A 10096-nucleotide genomic window follows, 5' to 3' on the forward strand; every position below is an offset into this window, starting at 1 on the left:
CTTATCGTTTCTTAGTGATTTTAGTGCTTCCCTCTCCTTGGTGTTGAGGTTATGTGTTTATCTTTTCCTTGTTATCAGGGGTACGATACTTTGTCTCACTGTTTGTTGTGTCTCTTCTGTCAGTCCATTGTTCCTGAGTGTGCATTCTAGTGCTGCTAGGAAGTCTGCTGTATTGGCATCCCTGTGGTTGTAGTTGAGTCCCTTGGCCAGTATTGTTCTTTCCGTGTCTGTGAGCTGTCTGTGGGAGAGGTTTCTAATCCAGGTGTGTGTTGTGGTGTCCTCTCTGTTGTGTGTTAGTTTGGCCATTTTTTCTTTTAGTGCCATTTTTTTGCGGTGTATGGTTCTGTTATGTCCTATGGTGTCGGCCTGTTCTATGGTCCGGGTCTGTTCCTGATTGGTTTTTGAAATTAACCATTTTTGGCGCGCAATTTCTTGTCTTGTGGAGTCTGTTGTGAGCGTCTGTAATCATTACCTGGATTATCCTGAATCCATTCTGTCTGGCTGTGTCCCTGGCTTGTGGGTTGTTGACTGGTGGTCTGTATCTGACACATAGTGAAAGGATTCGATTCTTTCGGCATTCGTGCAGGAACCGGAGTTGTTCGTATGTGGCGCTTAGGCAGTTGGCACAGGATTCCCATTTCCTGGCTTGTCTTAGTGTCTCCCGCCTGTAGGTGTTCAAAGTTTGTGAGAAGATTTGTAGCTCGGGTGCTCATTGTTGTGGTTCTGTTCGCCGAGCTGGGAATTTGTGTTGCAGACGTTTCGTCCCCTGTCTAGGTGACATCCTCAGTTCTTGGACCTTCCTGTGAAGCGCTTCTGTGATGTTTCCTCCGGCATTTATAGTGGTTTGTCTCTGCCACTTCCAGTTATCAGTTCCAGCTGTCCGTTGCAGTGGTCGGTATATTGGGTCCAGGTCGATGTGCTTATTGATTGAATCTGTGAATGAGTGCCATGCCTCTAGGAATTACCTGGCAGTTCTCTGCTTGGCTTGTCCTATAATAGTAGTGTTGTCCCAATTGAACTCATGTTGCTTGTCATCTGCGTGTGTTGCTACTAAGGATGGCTGGTCGTGTTGTTTCGTGGCTAGTTGGTGGTCATGAATACAGATTGTTAGCTGTCTTCCTGTTTACCAGGAAATGGGAATCCTGTACCAACCACCTAAGCACCACATACAAACAACTCTGGTTCCTGCATGAATGCCGAAAGAATCGAATCCTTCCACCATGTGTCAGATACACACCAATCTCACCAATCTCTGGACTCATAGCAGAAGCGGTAATGCAAAGATTAGAACAAACAGTCTTACTGCAAATTCAACCCAAACTCTGGGTCAGATATGTGGATGACACCTTTGTAATCATTAAAAACACAGAAATAGAGAACACACACCGGATCATCAACACCATACTCACAGGAATCTGATTCACTAAAGAGGAAGAAAAGGACAACCAACTCCCATTCCTAGACATGTTGGTACAGAGAACACCTAACGGAGAATTCACCACAAAGGTATACAGGAAAGCCACACACACAGACCAAGTCCTGAACTACAAAAGCAACCACCCCAACACACACAAAAGAAGTTGCATCAAGACACTGTTCAAAAGGGCCACAACACACTGCAGTACACCAGAACTGCAAAAAGAGGAAGAAGAACACCTAGACAATGTATTCGCCAAAAACGGATACCCATGCAATTTCATAACAGATGCCTAAGGGAAAGACAACGGAACGAGGACATGCCGCAACCCAAAGGACTAGCCACACTACCATACATCAAGAGCATTTCCGAACTGACAGCCAGACTACTGCAACCACCAGGACTCATAACAGCACACAAACTAACAGCCACTCTCAGACAGCAACTCACCAGAACGAAGGACCCGATACCCAAAATGAGCAAATGCAACATAGTGTACAAAATCCCATGCCATGACTGCACAAAACACTACATAGGATGAACAGGAAGACAGCTAACGATCCACATCCATGAACACCAACTAGCCACGAAACGACACGACCAGCTATCCTTAGTAGCCACACACGCAGATGACAAGCAACATGAGTTCGACTGGGACAACACTATTATCATAGGACAAGCCAAACAGAGAACAGCCAGGGAATTCCTAGAGGCATGGCACTCATCCACAGATTCAATCAATAAGCACATCGACTTGGACCCAATATACCGACCACTGCAACGGACAGCTGGAACTGACAACCGGAAGCGGCAGAGACAAACCACTATAAATGCCAGAGGAAAGATCACAGAAGCGCTTTGCAGGAGGCTCCCAAGCACTGAGGATGTCACCTAGACAGGGGACGAAATGTCTGCAACACAAATTCCCAGCTTGGCAAACAGAACCACAACAACAAGCACCCGAGCTACAAATCTTCTCACAAACTTTGAATGATCATCTTGGACTGTCCTGCCATGAATATGTTTTAGTTGTTGATTTACAGCCACATCACTTCTGGATGTCGAGTACTTACATAGGATTTAGTTTCTCCTCTCTCAGTAGACATAGCAAAACTGTAGGATCTCCTATGCCTATCACTATCCTGTGTCTACTTAGAATATTTGGCTATGCAATCACAGGATTCTGTGAGTTGTTTAGTGCAGTTACATATTGATCAATGGACTCTTTTTCACCTTGGAAACTAATATTGATCACATACCATTTATTAGTTACGTTCACTTGGAATTCAGAGTGTGCTTTTCAAAACTTGTGCAGTTCAGAACTTTTTTGTGATCTTCGGAGAAATTTAGAATGGAAAATATTCTAAAACACTATCTTCTTAATAGTGATGAAAGTGGAAATGTTCTGGCTTATTAATGAAATCTGTAACAATCTTGAAGTTTTGCCAATGAGCATGGAAAAGCTATCAGTTCTGTTTCATATCACTTTTCATTTTGACAGTACCAGGAGAAGAAAGTTTGCAGCCCTTGTGTCTAACCCAGGGCTTTCAGATTTATCTTGCTTTTGTTTTTTCACCCTGTGGCATTCAGTAGCTCTTAATATTTGTATGTTCTTTTAGTCGCTGTACTTCTATATAGCTTTTCAAAAATTAATCTCAGTCCCATCCAACACCACGTTAAAAACTCATAGATTAATAGTCTGCCTCATATACTGAATGTATTTTTCGGCCTTTATGATGGACACTTGCAAAGCATGTTGCCTTGTAGACTTACATGGCCATGGAAGCCCCCAGGTCATACTGTAGTATCACAAATGTATACCAAACACTTTTATGAGAAGACTTTAGTTATTTTACCTAATATCTCCAATTTTAAATTCTGGAATATGAGTGTTACTGTTTCTGCCCATCCTTGGTTTCCATTGAACTGATTGATTTTCTAGGCTATTTCAGAGCATAGTTAAGTGTCAACTACTTCCCTTTGCATCTTTGCAGGTCTGGAGTCACATATCAGCCAGACCAGGTAACAATGGCAGATTTTCTTCCCTAAAGGAGATTAGTGAACCAGATTCATTTTGAGAAGAATGGTTACATAGTCACCACTAGATTACTTTTTAATTTGAGATGCTATTGAATTCAGATCTCATCGTTTTCAACAGTGGAATTCAAACCCATTTCCCCGGAACTGCTTGGAGATCTGAATCACTGGTTTAGTACCACCACTACATCACAACCCCTTCTATGAGTCATTAGCATGCTTTGTTTTAAAATGCTGAAGTGAAGGGCCTTTGTATAATTTTATGTTCAACTCACGATGTACTTTCTTTATTCATTCATGAGATGTCGGTGTCGTTGGCTAAGTCATCATTAACTGCTTATCCCTAATTGCCCTGCAGAAGGTGGTCTTGAGTCACATTCTTAAACTGCTGCAGTCCTTGGCGGGTAGCAAAATATACAGCGCTGCTGGGAAGAGAGGTTGACCCAGGATATTGACCCAGTGATGATGAAGGAATGGCAATATATTTCCAAGCCAGGATGGTGAGTGACTTCGAGGGGAGCTTGCAGGTGGTGGTGTTCCCATGTATGTATTACCTTTGTCCTTCTAAATAGAAATGGTCACAGGTTAGGAAGGGGCTGATAAAGGACCATTGGTGAATCACTACAGTGTATTCTGCAGATTGTGCACACTGCTGCTTCTGTGTATTGATGGTGATGGTAATGAATATTGAAGGTGGAGATTGAGGTGCCAATCAAACGAATTGCTTTGTCCTGGGCGGTATTGAGGTTTTGTGTTTTATTGGAGCTACATTCATCTAGGGGAGTGAAGGGGATATCATCTCATTTGTAAAAACCCATTCAATTCATTAGTTCCCTTTCGAAGAGGTAATTCTGCTGTCATTATGTAGTCCGACCTACATGTGACTCCAGATGTGGTTTATTCTTAACTGCAGTCTGTAATGGCTGAGCAAGCCATTCAATTCAAGGGCAATTAGGAGTAGGTAACAATTGCTGGCTTTACCACTGACACTCACAGACCAAGAATTAATAAAATAAATTTGTACTTATATTGTTCTTTTCACAAGCATGGGACATCTTAAAGTGCTGCCTTACAGCCAATAAGTTATTTTTGTAGTGTAGTGTCCATTTTAGCATTGCAAACACAGAAATTTGATCATGGAAAAATCCCTTAAAAATCAATGTGTCAATGACCAGATAATTTGATCGCGTGATGTTGAAGCAAGTGTCCGTCCCTACCAAGCCATTGTTGACCCACAGCTAATGAGGGTAGATGACCAAAGGTTTGGTTAAAGAGATCATTTCAAACAGTTTATAAAGGTGAGAGTGGAAGAGACAAAAAAGTAGAGAATTCCAGTCCTTAGGATTCAGGCAAATGAAAGGTGCTGCTATTAATGGTGTCATATTTAAGTCAAAGATGCTCAAGAGGTCAGACTTGGAGAAATCCTGAGATCTTGATGTATTTTAGGGCTGAAGGAAATTGCAAGAGATAGGGAAGAGTGAGAATCTGAAAACAAGGGTGAGCATTATAAGTTTGAGGTGTGCCAGACTGTGGCTCAATATAGTCAGGAGGAACCAGGGTTGGGGATTTTATCAAGATTGATGTGAGTTAGGAACTTTGGAATTTTGAATGCTGAACTCTAGTTATATTGAGGGTGTAAGCTGGCAGACCAGACAGGATTGTGTTGAAATAATCAAGCCTCGATAAAAGGCACGATTAGTGCAACAGAAGAACGGAGACAGGTGCAATGATGGCAGTGAGCATAGTGAATGAAGTCTCGGTGGTCAAGCTGATGGAGGATAATCATGGGATCAAATGGCATTGGCTACAGACAGGCTTAAAAATCAGAAAGCAGAATGTGAGACACAGATTGAAGATAGTGGTGTCTGTCCTTCCAAAGTGGTTTGGGAAGAAATGTCTGATCATTCAGTGTTAGAGGTGGTGACAAATCTAATGCAGTTGAAATGAGGGAGAGCAGGATGTCTGCAGCACAGACTGTACTACATAGATTTTGCTGCAGTTTGATATCTAATGGCACTTTTAATTGATTCGGCATTTATTTGTTCAATTTCTGGAGCTGCATGTAAGTGATGGTAAGTGAGTTTCAAAAATTATAGCAATGCTTGTCCCTTTAAATGGGGGAGGGGGTAAAGGGGCGGGGCTTTCGCTGTAGCCCGGATGCGGAAGCGGAAGTGTCGGAGGTGAGGTTGTAGTTTCGGGGTGGGGATGTTTCGGGTCGTACACAGGACCGAGATTCGGGGAGCGGCCCGGAGGCTGCTGCATCTCTCCAGGGTCAGGCTGTCAGGAGACTCGGTGACTGGGGGTGGAGACAGGAAGGCTAATCTGGACCCGAACCTCCTCTCGTACTTGGTGTGTCCCCTGTCCAGAAAACAGCTCAGGTTCGTCCTCGGGGGAAGGTCAGAGACTAGGGCAGGGGAGACCCTGTGGCTAGGAACCGGAAAGTCGGTCGCTGTAAATGACGAGATTGCTGTTCAGAATTGCTAGCATATTCTGCATCGTCTGAATGCTCTCCTTTTCTCATCAGCTCTGTGCGGTTGTTGTGTTTCTGAAGCGGGATGTTGTTTCAACTGTTCAATACAAACACAAAACATTTTCTAAAAAATAATGGAAACAACTAATTTATATAGTGCTTTTCATTACCATTAGATATATTAAGATGTTTTACAAGTAATGGAGGAAATACATTTTAACTGTGATGTACAAAGATGCACATATGAACGTGATACAGACCAGAAGTCCTTTTTTTTGTGATGAATATCAAAGAACTCTCCAACTTTTTGAAAAAGCAGTTGTTCCTACCTTACTGATCTCCTATCCTCTTGATTTCCTGCTCCTGCTTTTCCAGCACCACACTGATCTAAACTCTGGTTTCTAGTATCTGCAGTCCTCTCTTTTGCCTATCCTCAGACAGTGCCAAGTTCCATTTGTATTGTAGCAAGTGTATCTGCCTAGACTTTTAGATTCAGGTCTCTGCAGTGAAACTCCAAACATGTGATTTCCTGATTTTGAGATGTGTATGCTCCCTAAATTATAGGTTGTTAGCAGACTGATCGATGGACAAGCTGGATGTCATAGATGTGTACAGCTTGGAAACACCCCCTTCGATCCAACTCTTCCATGCTGACCAGATATCGTAAATTAATCTAGTTCCATTTGCCAGCACTTGGCCCATATCCTTCTAACCTTTCCTCTTCACATACCCATCTAGATGCCTTTTAAATGCTGTAATTGTACTCTCCTCCTCCATTTCCTCTGACAGCTCATTCCAAACATGCACCACCCTTTGCTTGAAAAAGGTGCCCCTTAGGTCACTTTTAAACCTTGCCCCTCTCACCCTAAACCTATACCATGTGATTCTTGGCTCACCCACTCAAGGGAAAAGACATTGTCTATTTACCATGTCTATGTCCCTCATGATTTTATATACCTCTATAAGGTTACCCTCAGTCTCGGATGCTCTAGGGAAAACAGCCCCAGCCTATTCAGCCTCATCCTATAGTTCAAACCCTCCAATCCTGGCAACATCCTCCTTTGGAAGTATTGCCATAAAGCAGCAGTTAAATGCTGTAGGCAGGGCATGAAGGGCTTTCTGGTGGTTCTTTGTGCATTTTAGATGTTTGGAACTATTATACAATTGACTTAAATGCGATTTGATTAGAAAAGAGGGATGAAACTATTCACGGATTCTTCATCTGGAACAATTAGTGTCTGAGTGTCTTGACTGCAATATCTTTCATGGTCAAATACTTTGGTATTTGCTTTCAAGGTACCCACGTAAATTGCCTTACTAAGTCTAAGGCCCATTGAAAGTGAAATATCTTGAGGGAAGTGGAGGGAGAAGAATGGAAATACACAGTCAAACAGCAAGTCAACCAGAAAAGTTGGTTTGTTTAGTAGATCAACACTGATCTCTACCAAAAGAGTTTGAATTCATCAACAAAATTGATATTTTTATTGCCCCACATTTATTTTCAGCTATTTTCTTTGACTTGACTAATTAGCTGTGTTTCACCTTTTAAATCAAACAATTATCAAAGTGTCCTCTGAAGTGAATGAACAAAGATCCCACAGCCGCAATTTTGAACAAGAACCAGGTCGTTCTCTCCACTGTCTGTCAGCCACAACACTTGATAATCATGTGTGTAATGCATGTCACAGTTTGAGGTTTCTTCGGCTTGTGAAAGAAAGTCTGTAAATGTAGAAGTATTCTCGTCTTCCCACCTCTGAAAATTTGAAATGTTTTGAGAATCAATCCTTTTTAAAAAACAATATTGATCTGTTCATTTTCAGCTCCTAATAATTTTCATTCAGATTAAAAGGGCAGACTCCAGTTCCAACACATTTTGAATGAACTGCAGTTTTAATATTCTTTCTCTGTCATGTTTATAGGTACGACGAATCCTCCAATCAGCTGATCAATGACGAGTTGGGAATAGCCTATCCTGTTGTTGATGGAATTCCCAACATGATCCCTCAGGATGCAAAGTTAATTCGGAAGAATGAAGACAAACCCAAGGAGGAAGAACTTTCACAGCAGTAAAAGGATCACAGATTGCTCCTGGAATATCTGGAAGTTGAGATTTTTAAGGGAGAGGGTTTATCTAGTATACTGATATTATGACAATCCACCTGTCAACTCTCACAGTGCTGGTTCCCCTGTTCTCATTAGCTGGGTTGTTGTACTCAGCTACATTTGACAAGGATTTTCCACAGGGCTGTACTAGTATGGCCAGCTTGTGTTTCTACAGCCTACTACTTCCCATTACCATCCCAGTTTATGTATTCTTTCACTTATGGAGCTGGATGGGGATTAAACTTTTCAGGCATAACTAATTTAAGTTTAAAAACTATTGCATGTGCTGTTGGTGACCTGATGGCATCAAGCTGATAAGTGAAGTTTTGTTTCATTATCAAGGTTTTTTCATTAGCTTGAAAGCATTAAGACTTTTGTGTGTTATTGGTGGAAATTGGTACCATTTTGATTAACTTATTCTTTACATACAAAATGTGCTGGATAATCACCTCTGTCTTATTGTTACATTATCCAGTAATGTTTGGTTCCATTGGCTTTATTCCTCGTGACTGCAGTGCAGGAAATGTAACAGGCAGTTCATTTGAACCAGTTCAATATGGATTTGTCTTAGGGAAACACAGTAACCAAAATCACAACAAACTCCACCACAATGTCAGATGCAAATAAGCCATGGAAATTCATTATCAACAATAACTTAATTTTGATCTAGCATTCTTAGACCCTTGCTGTTTTCCTGGGTATTCAGCCATGCTTGTGGTCAGTGTTTGAGACTCCTTGTTCTGTATTCTATTACTGTTAAACATGGCTCAGTAGATAACACAATCATCTCCTGATTCAGAAGGTTGTAGTTCAAGTTCCATACTGTTAGCTGATACTCCAGCATAGTACTGACGGAGTATCACATTGTCTAAAGTGCTGTTTTTGTAAATGGTAAAACAAAGCCCTGTCTATCCCATGGGATAGATGTAAAAACTATGTAAAAGAAAAGCAGGGAGGTTCTCCTTGGCTATCTGACTAATGTTTATGCCTTAACAACATTTTAAAAAGAAAGTGATCTGGCAATTACTGCATTGATGTTTGTGGTAACTTCCTAGGCATATGTTGGCTGTCACCTTTCCAATGTTTTAACCATGACTACACTTCCTCTGGATGGTCCAAAGTATGATTAATGAAGTACCTTTTAAGGACAAGTAACAAGTGCTGGGGAAAGCCTGGCAGCATCTGTGGAGGGAGAAACAGTGAACATTTCAAGTACAGTATGACTCCTCTTCCTGCATTTGCAATATTTTGCTTTTATTAGGAGAGGTAGCTTTTTTTCCTACTGGCTTCTAATCAGAAGAAACCCGGCACAGAGTCACTCTGGTGCCGAAGTTGCAGCAAACTTGTCACAGCCATGGAATGACCCTTCATTGTAAACCAAGTGACTGGTAATGAGCAAATAGAGTACCCTCTACATGTTAAAGTGGATGATTATTTACTGTGTCATGCAGTTTGAGTTAATTTAAATAAAGCCGTTTGAAGCAAATACCTCATCTCATTCACCAGGCTGTCTGTAGGACTAGATATTTTTGCACTTCAGAGGTGGGGTGAAGTTGACAAGAGATTGCAAATTCTACTTCAGTGAGATACATCTGACCTTAACCTGATCTGGTATAGATTGGCTGTGACATGGTTAGTTATGATAAAATAGGAGATCATTTGGCCCATCACGTTCATGCTTGCTCTCCATGAAACCTAGTCAACTCCATTTCCCTGCTCTAACGTAGGAACAGTGGACCATTCATTATCTTGAGCCAAACTATGAATACATAAAAGCAGGAGTAGGTCCTTCAGCCCATTCAGTGTACTGTGCCATTCAATATCCACTCAATGCCAATCATGTTACATTTGGCCCATATCCTTCCAAACCTTTTCTACTCGTGAACCTCTCCAAATGTCAAATACACAGCAGCTGACACCTTGATAGGTACGACAAATCCTCCAATCAGCTGATCCAAATGTCTTGAAACTGTACCTGCATCCACCACTTTCCCTGGCAGTTCATTTCACAAATGAACCACTGTTTTAAACAAAAAGGTTCCCTCATGATCCTTTATATCATTGGTATT

The 10096-nt window shown here is 41.5% G+C and overlaps 2 protein-coding genes across 2 annotated transcripts; both read left to right on the top strand.

The window, feature by feature from the left end:
- The first annotated feature begins 5615 nt into the window (after window positions 1-5615).
- pyurf (PIGY upstream open reading frame) lies at window positions 5616-8000 on the top strand. The gene is made up of 2 exons (XM_072592471.1): window positions 5616-5832; window positions 7844-8000. Exons 1-2 carry the CDS (start codon window positions 5660-5662, stop codon window positions 7992-7994), a joined length of 324 nt encoding a protein of 107 aa, XP_072448572.1. The 5' UTR covers window positions 5616-5659; the 3' UTR covers window positions 7995-8000.
- A 71-nt stretch (window positions 8001-8071) lies between these two features.
- Window positions 8072-9513, top strand: LOC140493713 (phosphatidylinositol N-acetylglucosaminyltransferase subunit Y). The gene has a single exon (XM_072592472.1). It carries the CDS (start codon window positions 8072-8074, stop codon window positions 8285-8287), a length of 216 nt encoding a protein of 71 aa, XP_072448573.1. The 3' UTR covers window positions 8288-9513.
- Window positions 9514-10096: the final 583 nt, after the last annotated feature.

This window comes from Chiloscyllium punctatum, chromosome 22, assembly GCF_047496795.1.
Source record: "Chiloscyllium punctatum isolate Juve2018m chromosome 22, sChiPun1.3, whole genome shotgun sequence".
NCBI lineage: Eukaryota > Metazoa > Chordata > Chondrichthyes > Orectolobiformes > Hemiscylliidae > Chiloscyllium > Chiloscyllium punctatum.

What these genes read in the sequence shown, in the direction of transcription:
- pyurf (XM_072592471.1), top strand. Translation starts at nt 5,660, where the DNA reads ATGTTTCGGGTCGTACACAGGACCGAGATTCGGGGAGCGGCCCGGAGG. An exon ending in CTGTCCAGAAAACAGCTCAG is followed by an intron (nt 5,833 to 7,843) that starts GTTCGTCCTCGG and finishes TCATGTTTATAG; the next exon opens with GTACGACGAATCCTCCAATC.
- LOC140493713 (XM_072592472.1), top strand. Translation starts at nt 8,072, where the DNA reads ATGACAATCCACCTGTCAACTCTCACAGTGCTGGTTCCCCTGTTCTCA.